The 19,511-nt window shown below is 41.6% G+C and overlaps 1 protein-coding gene across 4 annotated transcripts in view; it reads left to right on the plus strand.

The window, feature by feature from the left end:
• GRK3 (G protein-coupled receptor kinase 3) overlaps nucleotides 1–19,511 on the plus strand; it is a 143,048-nt gene that overhangs the window by 99,556 nt on the left and 23,981 nt on the right. For 3 of the 4 annotated variants that reach the window (XM_003789835.3, XM_023513317.1, XM_023513319.1), the window contains 4 exons: nucleotides 6,050–6,128; nucleotides 7,755–7,885; nucleotides 10,003–10,097; nucleotides 14,445–14,552. In XM_003789835.3, coding sequence (XP_003789883.1) covers nucleotides 6,050–6,128; nucleotides 7,755–7,885; nucleotides 10,003–10,097; nucleotides 14,445–14,552 — 413 coding nt within the window. The remainder of the gene's footprint in view (nucleotides 1–6,049; nucleotides 6,129–7,754; nucleotides 7,886–10,002; nucleotides 10,098–14,444; nucleotides 14,553–19,511) is intronic. The other variant, XM_023513318.1, reaches the window with a different exon arrangement.

Consider the following 19,511-nt stretch of genomic DNA (forward strand, 5'->3'; position numbering starts at 1 on the left):
CCACTTTTAGTACTATTCCCACTTTTAATACTACTCCCACTTTTAGTACTATTCCCACTTTTCTCTTATGATTCTCAGATGGTGAAAAGGGAAACATGCATGTCTGAGAACCAGCATGAGTGTTTCCACAGCTGAGAAGAATGACCACAGGTTTATTCAAGGCATCGGGTTCATCAGAAACGCTCCTCATTCCATGAATCACACTTCACTGCCAGCTAAGCTTGGTGGGGGGCAGCAGTTGACTGGGGCTTTGCTCTTACAGAGCTGCGTAGAACAGGTGCAGGTGACTTTATTGACATAACTTCAGAAATGCACAGACAACTGGAGCATGTGGCAAGAGCTATGAAGGGCAGGTAGACGATGCTAAGAAGGCACTTAGAGGCAGAGATGTGTCAGCGAGTGCTCCTCTGCAGCCAGGGGACCTGGGAACAGCCAGCCTGTGTCTGGGCCCTGGGCAGGGGAGGTTTGAGGGCTCAGCTGAGGGTAGTAGGACCCATGGCAGTGGGGGAAGTAGTGCAAGGATAAGCTGCAGAGACATACACAGGACAGGACAGACCAGGAAGAGCTTCCTAGGTCAGTATGGAGCAGCGGGAAACAAAGCATTTTAACTAGGAAGATACCACCATCACTCTCTGACTACAGTAGAGTATTTTCTTCAGAAACTACATTATGGTCTTATTTCATCAGTCTTTTATAGAACTCCTGCAAAATGCAAGCTGTTTTGCTCACTCTTGCTGGAAATCAAAGAAGACAGTGCTTTGTTCAGCAGCTTTTACTGAAGGTTCTGCCTCTGAAAATCCACGAGCTCTTACTTGACACAAGGAAGAGCCTCTTACCGTTCTTGTCTTTGGAAGCATATCACACCATTCGCTGAATTGCCACCAGTCTTTCATATTGGCTGGTGGTCTGCTCTTTGTGTCCTAGACCCCATGTGGAAATCATTGTAGGATCTGCCCAGCACCTTGAGTGATGTGAGATTGCAGTCAGCGATCTCTGTAGAAGTAACCAAATCAGATTCCTTTACCTGCCCATTTATTTTACATTGTGCCAAAGGTAAATACAGCCAGATAATAGTTAAAGCAGTGAGGACAGGTTTTATTTGCTGACTGCTGACAGGGAAATAGTGGGCTCCATTCTGACTGTGCAGAGGTGAGTAGGTGTTTTAAAGGAAGAAGGGAATTTGGGGGTGAGGGGTGCATGGCATGAGGCTTCAGCAAGTCAGGGAAGTGGAAAACAATGAAATGTGTGCAGGGCGCTCTGTCCATGTGAGACCCCTCTGTGTTTGCTAGCTGCTGCTTCTCAGGGTAGGCTCCTGACCCCCCCACCCCAGAGTCTGGAAGGCAGGGCCCCTATCTTTTGAGTGTTGGCTGGAACAAATGGTAAAGACTTCTGGCAGCCTTAACTTTGTGAGGCACCTGGAAGGGGTGAAGGCCATCGTGGGAATGCAGTCCTAAGCTGTTGGAAACTATGTTAGTATTTGTTCAAGTCTATAGGTCAAGGTTGAGGCCTAGTTGGAAAGAGAGCTCCAAGAAGCCTGGCTGGAGTTCGGTCAAGGAGGAATCTTTGTTAACTGCTGGAGAACCCAGCCTTTGTAAGCAGCATAGCAAGAACTCTGGAGAGTGTCAGCAGACTTGGGGCTTGAAACTATCTCAAGCAAGTCATTTCCCTTTTTGGAGGCTGTGGGTTCCTTGTCTTTAAAATACAAAACTTAGACCAGGTGGTTTTTGTTGTTGTTGTTATTTGTTTGTTTTAAAGAACTCTTCCTACTTGGATAGCCTAAAGTTATAACTAAAATTCATATCCCATCCTAATAATTTAATATTTTAAGGAAACTTTAACATTCTGTGGTTTTCTCAGAGCTTTCATTAGCCAGATCATATTACCATTATGTTCAGAAATCCCCATGGAAAGGGTTCACTTGCACCACTTGGGAAGCAGGTGTGGTTGCTGGCTAAATCTGGAAAGACCTTGGCATTACCAGGTTCTGGGTTCACCCACTTCTGTGCTCTGCAGATAAATTGATCATCAGATCAGGAGCAAGAATATGTGGGGAATCCCATTAGAGAAGGAATGTGATATGTACCCTCCTGAGAAGGCTGATGGAACGGTCTGGTGAAGCAGATGTGAGCTCAGGTAGGACAGTGCCCACCGGAAAGGCTACAGTTAAAACAACAAGAAGATAGCATTAATATTTTACCTGTTTTGTGGCAAAATAAATCCTAAAACCAGTAAATACTAACACCATCTGAGCAGAACTCTAAGGAAAACTAAACCATCACAAAATTAATTTTGTAATTCTTTGTGGAGTAATTTTTCTTTGAGAGATTTGTGGAAGTTGAGTTCAAATTCATGAATCATTAGGAATGTGTCAACTCAAAAATATATGCTCAATATAGAAGGTTTAACAATGTGAATTTTGTTTATAGATTATTCTGTTGAAATCTGGACATTTTCTTTAAAATTTAATAATTTTCTTCAATAAGAAACTGGATGTAGCTAGTTTGAGCCATTTTTAAAAACTTTGAATGAGTTTAGTGACGGGTATACATTATATATAAAGAATCTGAATGGATATAGTAGGTCTTAATAGATTCAACTAGATCTAATAGATCTAGCCTAGCCCTGATGGCATTTCACAAGAGAACACTTGTATGTCTTCAGCACTCAGATTAAGAGACAGAAAGTTACAGTATAAAGAGGTCTCCCATATCCCTCTCATCACGAGTCCCACATCCAAGCTAACCACTATCCAGATTTCTAATACCATCGTTTAGCTTTGCTCCTTTTGTTTGAATTTTGTATATAAATGTGCTCTTCTGTGCCTGCCCTCCCTCACTCCACATCACTTGTGAAATTCATCTGTGCTGCCATACACAGCAATAGCAAGTCCTCCTAGACACATAGCAGGGGTCAGCAAGGCAGGTGCGGTCAGGGACAAGAGCTAGCCTGTAGCCTTATTTTGGATAGCCCATGGAACTAAGATTTTTTTTTATATAATTTTTAAGGTATTTGTAAAGAAAATAAGCAAAGAAGGAGAGATGACAGAGACTGTACGTGGCCTGCAAAACCTAAAATATTTACTGCTTACCCTTTTGCAGAAAAGGATTGCCAACCCCTGCTCAGTAGTACTCTGTTGTGTAAATATGCCACACTTTATCCCTCTGCGATCGGTAGACATTTCAGTGATTCCTGGTTTGGGCTATTTTGAACACTCTTGTGCAGTATTCAGTCTGCACTCCTGTGATGTGCAGGTCTGGTGCACATCAGTACCAGTTGCTGGAAGGCATCTTAGCCTTGGTAGACACCACCAAACTGGTTGCTGAAGTAGAATTTGTTCCATTCATTCCTTTTCTTTCCAGCATTTCGTATTGTCAGTCTTTTTAATTTTAGCCATTCTCATGGGTTTTGATGATAGCATGTTGTAGTTTTAATTTGCTTAGAGACACCTGAGGTTGAGTATCTGTTTGTAGGCTTGTGAGCCATTTGGTATATTCTCATCTGAAATGTATATTAGAATGTTTTTGACCATTTTTGTATTGTGTTGGTTGCCTTTTTCTTTATTAGTTAAGAGTTCTTTGTATATTCTACATGAGTTCTTTGTGTGTTTATGGATTGCAGTTGTCTTCTCCCATTCTGTGCCTTATCCTTTTGTTCTCTTTCTCTTTTTAAAAAACATTTCTATTTAGTATGAGGGCATAGACAATTAGGTTACATTGTTTGTGTTTGTTAGGTAATGTCCAAGTTATAGTTGCGCCCTCACCCAGGCGGTATGCTATGTACTGTACATTGTGCTGGTTAAGTGCGAGCACACCAATCCCCTCTCTCCTCCCCTCTGCCCGGTCCCGCCTTCCTCCTGCCCCCAACTTCAGTTTAATTGTGTTTTTCTCCTGTGTGGAGTGTATTTGTTTGTCTACTTGCTTCATATTATTATTGTGTACATTGGATTCTTGCTTTTCCATTCTCGTGATACTTCACTAAGTAGAATGTTTGCCAACTCCATCTAGATTAATACAAAAGATATAAAGTCTCCATTCTTTTTTTGGCTAATTAGCATTCCATGTTCTACACATACCACAGTTTATTAACCCATTCCTGAGATGATGGGCACTTGCACTGATTCCACATCTTGGCGATAGGAAATTGAACTACGATAAACATTCTAGTGCATATGTCCTTATGGTAAAATGATTTTTGTTCTTCTGGGTAGATGCCTAATAATGGGATTGCAGGATCAAATGAAGAGTCTGTTTTGAGTTCTCTCAGGGTTCTTCATGCTTCTTTCCAAAGAGGCTGAATTAGTTTGCAGTCCCACCAACAGTGTAAAAGTGTTCCCTTTTCTCTACATCCACGCCAGCATTTGCTGCCTTGGGACTTGGTGATGCGGGCTATTCTCACTGGGGATAGGTGATATCTCAGGGTGGTTTTAATTTGCATTTCTCTGATAATTAGGGACGATGAGTATTTTTTCATGTGTGTGTTGGCCACTTGTATTTCTTCTTCACAGAAGATTCTGTTCATGTCTCTTGCCCACTTATAAATGGGATTATTTGGTCTTTTCTTATTGATTAATTTGAGTTCCCTGTAGATAGATGCTAGTTATCAGCCCTTTATCAGATTCGTAGTGTGCAAGTATCTTCTCCCATTTTGAAGGCCATCTGTATGCTTTAGTTGTCTTACCCTCAGCTGTACAGAAACTTTTTAACTTGATCATACCCCATTTAGTTTTGGTGTTGCTGCAATTGCCAAAGAGGTCTTTTTCATAAAATTTTTTCCCAAGCTGATAACTGTCACAATGAACAGAAGTTTACAATTTTATTTTATTTCAATTTATAAATATTTGTATTGTTCCTGTTTTTTGTGGCCTGAGAAATGTTTGATTCCCCTCAGGTCATGAATGTACTCTCTTTTGTTGTCTCCTTTATTTCTTTGAGATTTAGATCTACATTGCCTGGAGGGGACTTTAGTGTATGGTAGGAGATTGGGATCAAGTTTTATATTTTATTACATAGATACCAGTTGCTCCAACACCATTGATTGAAAGGGGCCATGCTTTTCCCATGCTCTGTTTGTGTCACCTTTGTCACAAACCCAGTGACCATTTATATGTGGGTCTATTTCAGGATTCTCTGTTCTGTTTCACTGGGATAATACCATGCTGTCTCAATAATTGTTGCTTTCTAATTAAAGTCTTGATAATGGGCACTGTAAGTTCCAACTTTGTTTATCTTCAAGAATATCTGGACTTTTCTTGGCTGTTTACATTTCCATAAAGTTTTGAATAAGCTTGTCAATTTTCATTTGAATTATGAATGTATGTAATCTGTAGATTAATTAGGGGGAAATCGAAATCTTTACAACTAAGTTATTCAATCCTCGACCATGGTATAGTTTTCCACTTTCAAAAGCTAATTTAATCCCATTTATATTCTCAGTGTTTCAAAACAATATCACTAATAACTTTCCTCCCCCATGGTATGGTTCTTTCAACTTCAGAAGCAGAGATTGAAATGGATATTTGACTAGCAAGAGCTGTAATGTTGACCAACAAAAAGACTCACAAGCCAGCATTATTGTCCTGTAGAACCTAGTCTTTTAAAAATATGTCCTTTGAGTAGATTCATGATTGTATCTGAATGAAGGATGACCTTCAAGTTCATCTGCTGCAATTAATGTTGTGTCTCTATCCATTTTGCTATGGTAACCAGATTCATTTTACTGTGATTTTTAAGCTTACCATGCAGGTGTCTTTGCTCCATGCATGGGGCATTGGCATGGATAAAAATCCGTAGCATGTATGGTATGTTATAAAAGAGCTAAGAGAGAAACTTTTGAAGGTTAGCACAAAGCAATGGTAAGTGCACAAGGTGATGGATACACAACCCTGATTGGATGATACAACATAAATATGTATTGAAACACCAAATCATACTCCATAAGTATGTACAATTACAATATGTCTATTTAAACATAATTAATTAATTACAAATCCTAGCTATACTTTCCGGGACAGCTTTTGCTTTCCTTCTGAACTTTTGTGTTTTCACTCTAGGATTGTCCTTTCATTGTTTGCATGACCTATGCCTTCCATACACCAGACAAACTCTGCTTCATCCTGGACCTGATGAACGGTGAGCACAACTTGGGAAGTCTGCACACCCTGACAGGCTTTGCCGTGACCTTAAACCTCAGCAAGTCTTAATCCAGGCAGTCTGGCAATTTGAGCCTTTCAGACAATTGGAGTTCCCCGGAAATTTGAGGAAACCTTTTGCCCTTCAATTTTCAGCTCAAATTCATTTTGAAATGTTGACTGCAGTTTCTCTCTGGGCCTCCCAGTCTCTCCCCAGGAAGTTAGATTTTCTAGAAAAGATTCTCATAAAATACTTACAGTGAAACTTGATTTTCTGGAATGCAGCTGGCCTAGATCTTTAATTAGCTTATTTCCTGGCCTTCAACTTTTAGGAATGAAATAACTCATAAGAATATAGGCCAAGGATAGAAATGTATTTAAAAATCGAATTGGAAGGCTTGACTTTGGGCCAAGTACAGATTTTAGCTTGCTCTTCTGTTCCTTCTGAATCTGCAGTACTGTAGACTGATCTTTTAAACTATGAATGATGACCTTGAGAATGCTGAAAAATAGTCAGCTAGAAAAGTAGCTTTGTAATACTAGAAAGTGATATGGTATATATCTAAAGTATTTTTAGTCACAAGAGCTGAAATAAAAAGGCATACAATTCAACAATTCAAATACCTAGTTTGTTTCAAGTTCACTTGAAGTTTTATTATGTTTTGAGTGTTTGATTTAAAACCACATCTACCCCAAAATGTGAAAGAATTTCACAGACATGATCACAAGCAAAAGAAGCTACACACAGCAGGATGTGTCCTATTGATGTGACTTACGGGAAAGACAGAACAATGTGGAAGGAGGGCAAAAGAGTCCCCGTTGCCTGGCTAGGATTGGGGACTGAGGTCCTCGCGGAAAGGCTGGGGAGCCTTTTGCGATGCTGGAAATCCTCTGTACCTTTCTCTGATGGGAGTCATAGAGGAGTCTGTGTGGGTAGAGAGGCAGCATTTACTAAAAACATGGCAGTAAAGGTGGACATAGATTAATTTTGTAAACCTATAGAGACTTTTTACTTTTTGTTTATAAAAACATTTCCCTGTTGGTAGCATTCTCTGTCTCTATAACTTGGGGCCATGTGATTGTTTCTTTTTTCCCAACATTTTATTTTGAAAAATTTCAAACATATAGCAATGCTGAAAGAATTTTACTGAGGTCACCCAAATACCCATCACCTGGATTTTATCAGTTAAAATTTTACAGAATTTGCTTTATCAAATACGAGTTTACATCAGCAGTTTTGGTTTTTTGGTTTGTCCTCAGAGCCAGGTGCTGAACTATCGGGTCATGACATAGGTTGATCCAGTTACTAGATGAGATTTAGGTCATCAGGGGAGGTTAGCCAGTCCCACTGTGTGATGGCGAGACCAGGAGCTGGGCTGCCAGCCTGAGCACGGTGGCTTGGCTTTGCTGTGCTCTCTCTCATTGTTAAGGGTAAGTCTTATCCATGACTATATTCTCTCTGTACCATTTAAAGTGTTTTGCCAAACTGCAAGAATCAAAGATAGGTATTTAGACAAAGCAAAAGCAGAGTTTATTATTTTTTTACTGTGTCCTATTTAGGAGGACAACAATTTTTATTTCCTTTCAATGAACGTGCTTTGAATTAATTACAAATCTCTCCTGCCAGGAGGGGACTTGCACTATCACCTTTCCCAGCACGGGGTGTTCACTGAGAAGGAGATGCGGTTCTATGCCACGGAGATCATTCTGGGGCTAGAGCACATGCACAGTCGGTTCGTGGTTTACAGGGACTTGAAGGTGAGGACAGTCCACACTCGCTCTGTGTGGTAGGTGTTGTGTGAGCAGCCGTCTAGGAGTGCCGTCCTGTGTTACAGACTCCCATCATCATCCCCATTGCCCTCAGGTCAGCCCCAGTGAAGCCATCATGTGTGTCTGTGTGTGTGGGGGGGTTGGTCTCCTCTAAACCACACTCTGCAGGGAGGGGTACAGGCCCATCCTCATTCTTCTCAAACCCTCGGTACCCGCTGCGGTGCCCAGTACAGCACATTCACTCAGTCATCTATGTTAGTGGATTGAATAATGACTAACCTCGTCCGTCGTGTCTCCACATACAGAGATAAACACATAAAGAGCATATGTTGTATAGTGCTTCTATGCAGGTGAGCCAAGGCATAGAATGGTTGCATGCAAAGCAAATTGGTGAGGAGTGCATTGCTTGCGGGTCAACCAGCAGGCTTAGAGGTTTATGTTGTTTTGAGATTGCCTTAAAAATAATTAATGAATTTATAGATTTCTGAGCTCTATAACTTCTGCCTGCTATATTTGGGTTGTTCTTCTTGTCCTCTGTAAAAGCTCATTGTCTGCAAAAGTAATGAAATAATAGTATTCTGAGTTTTTCTATTCCATACCTTGGTGCTGAATCCTACATGAGGAGAGAGTTGGGACTTGCTTAGTACATCCCTGGTGTCACTCACCTGGCTGTGATGGCCTATAGCCTGAGACAGGGATGGAGATAAAAAGGACCTTGACAAATTCCTTGACAAATTATAGAAATGGTTATAGAAACGACTGTATAAATGTACAAATGATAATGCGAAGAAAATGGTAAAAGTGAGAATTTCCCCAAAGGATGAGAGGACTCCCAGAGAATGTGTTTTCAAACTTTTATTTCAAATTGGGATCCACAGTGGCCAACTGAAATATGCAGATTATGTTCATTTCTTTAAGGAGCTAACATGTCATGATTGCCTTTTTAAGGTTACCTTCAAAATGTTATAAAAATTACATTGTATTTTTGATTATATTATTTTGTCACAAAATACTTCATAAATTTTAAAGTTTTCTGCAAGATTAAAGAATTAGTCCCTTAGTTTTTCTATGAGCACTTTTTATGCTCATGAGAAAATGTATATGTTTATTGGATTAGAAATTAGACATTGGTTGGCATATGACATTTTATTTCTTCATGGGATTATTGCAGAAGAATAAAATACTTGCTGAAAGCCTGCAAAGTGCTATTATCATACATTCTAATTTAAATCTATAACCGGTTTCTAATCATCTTTATGCTTTATTTTTATTTTCTAAGCTATTTAGTAGGCAGTGGTATTATTTAATTTCTATTCAAACTTAATTCTAGTCACTCATGATTATTCATGCTTCAATTTTATATAGCTTGCCATTATCTTTATTTCAAGCAAAACAATAGTTGATCTCCAGCAGAAAAATATTATTGACTATAATTCAATGTATATTAGAGAGAGGAGCTTTGTTTTCCATGATTATGATGACTAAATCTAATCTTAATGGATACATTTCATCAGAGTTGTGGTCAAAATCATATTTGGTCATTGGGTAGGGCTCTACCCTGATGATGCACTAATAAACAGAAAATGACATTTATTGGGATTAGTGTGGCCTTGTGGAATATTTTGATTTATTAGGTCAGTATTTATACATTCTTGAAAGATTCCTTTCTGTTCTGTGCTTCACAGCTTCATTCTCAGAAGTCCATGCGGTTCACATAAGCCAAACTGGGTAGACCCTTCCCGGGGCAAGAGGCACACTCGCTGGCTGTGCTGCGGGTCTTGGTACAGGGAAAGGAAATGCTCTTCACTCTGGTGAACTGTGCTCTTGCCCCTCCCACGTTCCCGCCTGGGTTTCATTTCTAATGAGCAGAGTCCCTCACCTTTGTCATTGCCACTTTTCCTGTTGAAGTTCGCATGAAAATTATTATTCTCAGTGTCATGAGAATGATGGCACCCTACTGCGGTGCGATTGTCTAAATCTATAATTCATGTTTAGGAACAAAGCTATGATAAACCATTACTGTTTTAAGTATCTGTACTTTTAGTTCTCAGAGTCCCTGTGGCATTTGGGGAGTTTTCAAAGACCATATATTCTTTTCTGTTTAGCCAGCAAATATCCTCCTGGATGAACACGGACATGTGAGAATATCAGATCTTGGTCTGGCATGCGATTTTTCCAAAAAGAAGCCCCATGCGAGCGTGTAAGTAGTGCATTGGTTCTGTCACTGTTGTTTCTCTAATGCCGCTCATTTATGCAGACAGATGCTGGTTGGCCATTTGTTCCCTCTTTTTTCTCACGCTCGCAGTGACTTTCCATATAATACCAGGTCAGGGGAAGACCCAGTATTGCAGGTTGTGCAGGAGGGGATACGAGTTGGTGTCTGCAGGGAGCACAAGTTGACCCACAGGGGCCAGGGTTGTCTGTTGAAAAGTCAGGCCTCAGCCAGAAACCCAAATTCATGCTGCCAGTGTGACCCTAAATCAGTCAGTTAATCTGTTTGAACTTCAGTCTTTTCATCTATAAATAACAGTAGTAATAAATTAGCCTGCAAGTTGTCATAGGATAACTGGAAGACCCTGTGGCTAGGAAGGTGCAGAGGCAGCTGCATAGATCTCTCCAAGGACCGTCCTCGGGGCCAAGTGTTTCTCTCCCCATCTACTTTCCCTTCTTTTTCAAAAAGCCTTTTCTTTTTTCCTTCTTTCCTTCATTCCCTTCCTTCCTTCCCTGTCCTCTCTTCTTTTCCTCCCTTCCCTTCTGGTCTCTTCCTCCCCTCCCTTCCTTCCCTTTCTCTCTCTCCTTCTCCCTCTCTCTCTCTCTTTTCCTTTCCTTTCCCTTCCCTTTTCCCTTTCCCTTTCAAATCTGGACTCTTTCCACCTATACTCCTGGCCCCTCACTGTTTTGTTTTATTTTTAATTAAGCCAATCATCTATTTGCAGTTCAGGCTTTTAGCCTAGGTCATGTTGTTAGCTGTGGGTGTTACACCAGTCCTCTGAGTTACCACCAGACATCACTCCTGAGGTCACAGTCCTCAGCCAGCACTTGACAGTTTGGTGAACCCTGAACTAATTCTAGGGTGTCCATACCTTATCAGTGCATGGGGATCCTGGCCCAAAGACTTCTCTTGAACCTGGGATTGTTAAAAAGACAAAGAACTGTAAGCTCTCCCAGTAGTACCCTGCAGGAGCAGAACGGAATACACACAGGTTTTCATTTCTGTCTCTTTGGTATCAGATGATCTGGATGGAAAATGTGAATATACATGCAGATTGTGGAAATGCAGGCAACTTTTGCTTTATTTTGTTTTTTTAAATGTCTCCTTCTTAGCACTGAGTCTTTTAAAATTACATTTTATTGTACGTCTTGAGTTAACATTCATCTCTGTGTTGAATGGTCTTGAAGAAATTCCTAGGAGTCTCATTTCATGCAGCCATGCAGAAAATAAACTACAGATCCTTCTCTTTGTGTAACTAGAAGTAAAGTGGTTCTGAATTACGATACTTTACGAGGGACTGCATTAAATCAAAATTGCCTTTTAAAGCTCTGACCAAATGTTAATAAAGAATAGCACCATTTCTGTAAACATATTTCTCTTTTTCTGCAGGATCTGGGCTACTGTGATAAAAGCATTAGCATTTTGCTAGCACTTTACAATTATTAGGCCAGAACCTGTGGTTGTATAAGCTTCTCTCAGGGAGTTCTTCAGACATTTTTAAGAGAGTCATTTGAATTTCTAATGCCCCAGCTATTTCATATGCTAATTTCTTCAATTTAGTATAGTCATAACTAAGGATGAATCCAAGAGTGCATAAGAGTTAATCTTCCAAAGGAATTAACTTCCAGATATGGACTTATATGTTTCCTAATAGGGCCTAGCTCACTTTTTACTGTAATTCACATGTCAGCTTTGAATGGTGGGCTCTTCCTTTGCCTACCCCTGAAAGTGTTTGAATACCATCTATAAGAGGGTAGAAATTATAAGGTTGGTTTCTGTGTTCAAGTGATGTCAAGGAGGCCACTACCTAAAAAAGATAAATGCACAGTGAAATACAGTAGAACATCTGTATGCTGACCACCCAAGGGACTGTAACAAACTGGTCAACAGACAGAAGTGGTCAACAGAAGGAACTGGGCCTACTGTACTGATGCATACATGTGGTGTATGTCCAGTCTATGAAATTTAGGTCAACATAAGGAGATAGCCAGTGCAGGGAGACAAGACAACTATGGAGGTTCTAATGTGCTATAGTTTTAAAGGAAGGAGGCATTTTGTGGTTAAGAACAAGAACTTTGGAGTCCTAGACCTGGATTTGAATTTCTCTTCCAAGTTTCATGAGCCTCTTTTGTTCTCTTCTACGAAAAGAAGATGACAATGCTGTTTACCTTGTATGATAGCCATGAAGGTTAAGCCAGCTAATTAACTCAGCAAGACAATGTCACATTTGCTGAGTGCCTGGTGCTGCTAATGCCACAGTAAGAACTGACCTCCTGGAACTAGAAGCCCTGAGAACTGTGTCCATTAAATGACCAGTGTCTGGGTGGTGGCAGTGCTGATAGCATCCACAGTGTCATTGGCTGAATGTCAGCTGTCCCAGGGATGCATAGCTAACTGCTTTGAATATGTTCCCTTCACAGAAATCCCATACATTAACAGGTATTGTTATTTACTTTTTATGGCATGGAAATCAAGGTTCAGAGAAATTAAATAACTTGAACCACGTCACCTAGCTGGTGCACTGTGGGGCTAGAATTATAATCCAGGTCTGTCTGATTCCAAAGCCTGTGCTCTTTATGTCTTACAGATGAACTCCCTGAGGCTTTGAAATGATCTGCTTAGTATTAGATTAGAGACTTTTGGAAAGAACTTCACCCTGAACATGGTTTCTCAGTTCTTTGCAAAGCTACGGATGTGATTCTTGGACTTTCTCTAGAAAGTAGACTATAACAAAGTACTGTTAGAGTTGAGGCTTCTGATTTGGATTATCCTTAATCCATTTAATGTTAGAACCACAAATTATTGTAAACTAGAACTGAACTGTAGAGTAGCCATGACATATCAAAGGAAAACTTCTTGAAGAGTTGAGCAGATTGTCATAATTTGAGTTACTACAAAGCTGTGTCTTGTGTCAGTGTTGTAAAACGTTAAAGTGTTCATTCAGTATTAATAGTAGTATAATAGCAGAATGTCTGAGGAAGCATTGGTAACTGTTGTGCAGGCAGAATCAGAAAACCGCAGCAGCCTGAGGCCCAGTAGTTGCATCCGGTATTAAGCATGGACACTGATTAGTGTTCACTTACTTTATCTGTCCCTGTACACGTGAATATCTTTCCATTCCAGAATTGGGATTTGATCCTAAAAATTACAGGTTAAAAGGTGACCACAAAGGGCCTTAGTAAGCAATGCTGAACTTAAACCTTCCTGGAAAATGGTCTGATGCCCCTCATAGGAATCCTCATGCTCGCGCTGCCTGGCTTAATGCCCTTGCACCATCAGATTTTAAATTCCGGGTGACAGAGTGCTAGACCTGCCTCTATGGACCAGCTCCCCTTTTCACTGTTTGATAAAACTCTCAAAATACACCTTTTAGAGTGAGACAGAGTACTGATCCTGCTGGTGATCCAGGATCGTTTATTCTGAGTAGATGTATGCTGTTTCTGAGCATAAGTAAATTAAAAATGATTACAGATTAAGAATAGAGATTAAAATCCCTAGTGTGAAGTTCTTCTTTTGCGCTAGCCCGTGACATATGTGCAGTCCTCGTGGCAGCCCCAAGAAGTAGAGGTATTACCTTATTATCCATTTTATTGATGAAGGAAGTTGATGAAGGATGAAGAGCTGTGGGGCACTCAGAAAATGGTGTTTGCAGGGCCCGTGGGGGAGCCATGCGCTGCTTCTGACTCCTCACACTGGGACAGGCCTGCTCAGCTCTCCAAGGAGGGCTGGAGAGCAGCAGACAGTGAGGATTGTACATAAAATGCCTCTCTACTCACTTCATTGTCTCAGCTTCCTGAAAATCATCTTGACATAAGCTTAGTGCTGAGTCCTTTGAATTTTAGCAGCTTTTAAGACCTGACATATGATGGCTCCATTTCATGCACTGTGGGCTTGCACACCACTGCTTCTCCACTCCAGGGCCTGTCACCGACTCTGAGCTCAGGCCTTCGGGGATAGTCTGTGCTGGTGTGGGTGTCCCCAGGCATTGAGGGCCCAGGGCAGTGCAGTGCAGTCTCCTGCCATTGTCCTTACCCCCTCCACGCGGAACCCTTTAAGGGGCAGGTGAACTTTCTCTTTACAGCTGAAGTAGAGAAGTAGAGATTCAGATGTTGTCTCCTAGACCCTGAAACTTGCATTTTTCATATTTATTTCCTATGGTAATTTACTTACTTATGTCCATTCACATACTAATGAAGGCAGAAAAGAATTTTTTTTTTTTTTTGCCTCTGGATGTTCATGTCTGCATGGCAGCAAAACTGTCCCCTATGGATGACACACTGTGTTGTGTGAGGCCAGCCTGCTCCGATAACTGTGTGTATGCTCTCTTTTCCCCAGTGGCACCCACGGGTACATGGCTCCTGAGGTGCTGCAGAAGGGGACAGCCTACGACAGCAGTGCCGACTGGTTCTCCCTGGGCTGCATGCTTTTCAAACTTCTGCGGGGGTGAGTGAACTGCCTCCTTTAGTGCTGTCATCATGGCATGGACTGGGATTAAAATTGAGACTATTTAGAAATGACCAGACCCTGTTATTTTAAATCATGCAATGATCTTTATGCCACATGCTAATCTGGAAGATTATTTCTGCTTCGTACGGGAGAAAGTTACTTTCCTAAAAGCTGCCAGATAAATGCTTATGGCTTAATGCTGTTATTCCATATCAGGTAGGAATCAGAATACTTTTAAATCTAAAATAAGACTGCTTTAAAATACTTTCATTGCTAAGCCATATTCTGGGAATAAGTATTATTTTCAAATGTGGATTAACTGAAGAAGATAGATTAGTTTTTTTCTACCCTAGAAATTACTCATGATTCTCTTGTGAGCTTAAAGCATTTTGAATGTTACAAAAAAAAAAAAAAGAAAGATAAAGACCCCAAGCAAACCCCTTTTAAAAGTTTTCATTTATTGATAAGCATGCTAAAATTAATTTTTTTAAAGCAAATATTATGCTAGACCTTGTTCTAAACTACCGAAGGTGATGAAATAGAGTGGAAGAGAGTCTGAGAAGAGAGCCCTCTCTGAACATGGCCTGCTGTTGAGCACTTGACAGTTACGTTAATGTTTCCATTAATTTTAAGACTTTTAGCTAATTTTAATAGAGGGTTTAATTTTTTATGTTTTAATTAATATTTAATTTATATTTTTTAATGTTTTAATTAATATGAGGGCACCATATTTAGGTTACATTGTTCTCACTTCCAGGGTAAAGTTCCATTTGTTGAAGAGCTCCCTCATGAACATTTCATGTTTTAAAACTTTGTTTTAATTCTTTACTCAGAAAGATACAGAAAGCACTTTACATTAAGATTTCCTAGCCAAGAGTCGGTGCCTGTGGCTCAAGTGGCTAAGGCGCCAGCCACATAAACCTAAGGTGGCGGGTTCAAATCCAGCCTGGGCCAGCCAAACAACAACAATGGCTGCAACCAAAAATTAGCTGGGTGTTGTGGCGAGCACCTGTGGTCCCAGCTACTTGGGAGGCTGAGGCAGGAGACTCGCTTGAGCCCAGGAGTTGGAGGTTGCTGTGAGCTGTGATGCCATGGCACTCTACCCAGGGCTTGAGGCTCTGTCTCAAAAAAAAAAAAAAAAAAAAGATTTCCTAGCCAAGATTTTCCTTTTAATATTTTCTTACAAACACAGGCCCAACCGTTTGCTACCTTTTCAGCTTCCATCCAAAAGTCTAATTGAGCATCCTGCACCCTCATCTTATATCTCGCACATCCTGAAGAGAGGCTAGGTTCCTCACCCCCCAAACTAGAGTCTAAGTACCCGCTCTGTTTCCTCGGGGCTCTGATAATCTAGTTGTTCCCTGCTCACCATATGCACTTGGGATCTAAAATTGTATTATTGCTTAGAAAGTCAGGTTCTGCTATTTCTTAATTGAATTATTGTATTTGTGGAGCCTGGATGGCCTTAATTCATGTCGTCAGTCAGACTAGCTGACCTAATTAGAGAGTTTATGGCAGACAAACCAGAGAAAGTCATTTCCCCTGTGAGATACTGTTCTCTCCCGTGGAGTCACTTATAGGCAGTTCATGAAGATACCCCAGAGTCTTTGTTTCAGATCTCTGCAGGACATGTGGTTGGAGATGCAGAATCCACTCACAGAATTTGGAGATGATTAAAGGAAACTATGCAGCAGCTAGCCTTTCAGTGTAACACTCCCCAGTAGAGTTTAGCAGGGGACTCTGCAGGGCTTTGCACTCAGGGCTCGGCTTACTTCTTTGTTACTCTAATTGTTAGGAAGTCCTTGCATAAAGGCTGGGGAGGTTTTGGTATAACACTTTTATTTTTAAAAAAGATTTTGAGGATTTTGTTGAATTATTAACTTTGTGTGATCCAACGGTGTGGTTTGTGGATAATAAAAAAATTCAGTTGGCCATAATTCACAGTTAGAGAATTGAATTGGAAGATACTCATTCCCTTGTGAGGCCTTGGTTGGAGATTCTGTTCCGTGTAACTTGATAAGAGCCTTGGAGGACAGAAGGACAGGCAGGGGATTGTCATGAGGATGAGACAGGATTGGGGGGGGTGGGTTAGAAGAGAATGGTGGATGAACTACAAAGTATGCCTTACGTGGAAAGCTGAGCACAGAACTTACGGGAGCCAGAGTGGTTGGCTTCAGCACCTTGCTAAGGGGGTCGTATTCATGCTGTATGGCACCAGGAGGCAGGCATTTAAAGGAGACAAGCAGTTGCAGTCTGACACAAGAATGTCCGTTCAGACATTTGGGCTACCAGTAAAGGAGAGCCCTGCCTCCCAAATAGCAAGCTCCTCGTCATTATCTGGTAGCCAGATAGTTACTGAGCCTAAAATAGAAGGACTTCTAGTGCATGACTGATGGGCTTGGATGTATCTTCCCCACTAAGATTTATGATCTTATGCCATTCTTTTGATTACTTGTTCAACAGTCATTCACAGACAGGACATAGCACTAAAAGAGCAAGAAATATTTTTTGACCTAAGTGATAAGCATTTATTGAATACTTGTAATATACAAGCAATGGTGCTCGATGCTGTGAGGGAGGGAAGGAAAAAAGGAGAGAGGGAAGGATGGATGGAAGGAGGGAGGGACAGAGGAAGGGAGGCAGGGAGAAGCTACATTTAGTCTTTAAGGAAGGGGCAGTCCAGGAGAGTAGACGGATACACACAGAGACCGTGAGCTGTGCAGCAACGCTCTGGGGAAGCACACGTGGGAGAATCTGGGAGCAGGGCTGATGGAGGTGGTATGCTATTTGGGAATAGACTCTGAAAGATAGATGGGATAACAGAGCAAAGACTAGGGCAGGGAGTAAACATCTTCTCTGTTTCTTAAGAGGGGCATGGTGCTGACAGAGAAGGCTGAGAAGACTGTCTTGGGACTGGGTGGACCCTGGATGCCATACTCTGGGGGTGGGCTTTTATCCTCAAGGCCCCAAGGACCAGACACCATTAAGCAGAGCAGCAGTGTGGTTGGGTGCTTGCTCAGTAAGATGGCTCTGGTGGCAGCATGGAGCACTGGAGGGATGACGGCAGCAGGGAGGCCTGAGAGCCTGGGCAGAGGCAGGGACCAGGATGGACGGCAGCAAGTGACATAACAGTGCTGTTGAATTTGAGGCCATCTGTTCCAAGGGTTTTGTGGGGTGGCTGGTTTTGGAGATTTGTTATCGTTAGTTCCTGGTTTTTTATAGGTCCTTGGATGTGGAAGGATAGGAGTTAAAGATGGTACCATTTCAGATTCAAGACAATTCAAAATATTTTGTAGTATCATCACCAAAGTCAATAATTGTGAAATTTCAGTGGTTTTGATTAAACCTATGTTTATGGAAGGCTCTTGAGAAGCAAAGCCCTGTGATGGGGTCAGCAGGGGATGGGATTGCCCATAGGAGGCTTCACTCCCTCAGCTGCATGAAGGGAATAGGACCTGATCTGCTTCCTTGCAGAGCTGTGTGTGGGAAAAGCTCAATGATGACGTCTCTCAGCATCCTGTGTAGAAGGCTCTGGCTCTGGCACAAGGGGCATAAGAAACTGACACGGATGGGGCAGAGGTTGAGTGGGCAGTGGCTGGGTGGAGCCTCCAGGTGCAGGCTCGGGGAGCAGCCTGTCCCCTCTGCATCCTGGTGCTCTTCTGGGGTGCCTGTCCTTAACCCAGTGGGCACTGGGAGCTGCTTGGAGATAATCTTGGTCATCATAGCTTGGGGAGGGGCTGCTACTGGCATTTAGTAAGAAGAGATCAAGGATGGTGCCCAATGTCTTGCAGTGCACAGGGCAGCCCCCTGGTGTTCTGATAAAGAATTACCCAGCCCGGGCGGCACCTGTGGCTCAGAGGAGTAGGGCCCTATATGCCGGAGGTGGCGGGTTCAAACCCAGCTCCGGCCAAAAAAAAAAGAATTACCCAGCCCAAAATACCAAGAGTGCAGAGGAGTTTGAGGAGCACCGCTGTACAGCCAGTCCCCCACCTCCCACAGTGGAGTAGTGAGGTGGAGCTAGTGGTCACCCGTGGTCTTTTTCTGTGATTTAATAAGTTAATACTCCTTGCACTGACCGTTGTGTCCCACTGCTCTGCCTAAGCACTTTTCTGCACCCCTCATTTTGTTTTGACACTCCAGAACAGTGTTTTTCAGTCTCTCTTTTTTTTTAATCTCATGGGTCACTTGAACCTATAGTTAAATTTCCATGGCACACTTAAATTTTGTTGATTAAAAAAGTTAAAAAAAAGAATATACTTACTTTGCTTTGAAATTCTTTTCAAAATAATTAATCTTTAAAAATTTTCGCGGCCATGGCACGCCATTTGAAAATCACTGCCCTAGAAGAGCACCACAAGGCACTCATCTGGACGGGAGAAAGTAGTCAAGCTTGAGAAGGTGTTTGCTTTTCAAGATTCAGTCACCGTATTTTGGGTGCTGGTTGCTACTCCATTTCAGGTGACCTTGAGCATCTGTGTATGAAGATACGTCCATGTTGCACATCTGTGAAGTTGCCGTCATGGACCTTCAGCCTACATTTAATATATTGGTTAAGGAAAAGAATTGATGTGACCACAGCTTTAATCTCGAGCTAGTCACCATTCAGTGTCCATCTATGGAGGGTCAATCCTAGGGAGAGAGCCTGGGTGGTAGCCTGGGAAGAGCGAGTGCGGCCTGAGGTTATTAAGTGTGTTCTATGTGGGGAAAAAGGAAAGTTTATAAATATTTTGGCAGCTGTTGGCTTAGGTTCAAAACACGTATTTGATATAACACACAATCATTTTGGTATTCTAAAATTAAATTTGATGGGAGAGTTTTTAATCTCTTATAATTAGAGATGTATTGTCTTGTTACCATCATTGTTTCCCTCTGACCAGGGTACACTGACGTGGGCTGGGTCTACATGCCCCCCATCATCGTTTCCCTGTGACTGGGGTACACTGACGTGGGCTGGGT

This window comes from Otolemur garnettii, unplaced genomic scaffold (genome assembly GCF_000181295.1).
Source record: "Otolemur garnettii isolate 467f Iridium unplaced genomic scaffold, OtoGar3 scaffold00038, whole genome shotgun sequence".
NCBI classification, from domain to species: Eukaryota; Metazoa; Chordata; class Mammalia; order Primates; family Galagidae; genus Otolemur; species Otolemur garnettii.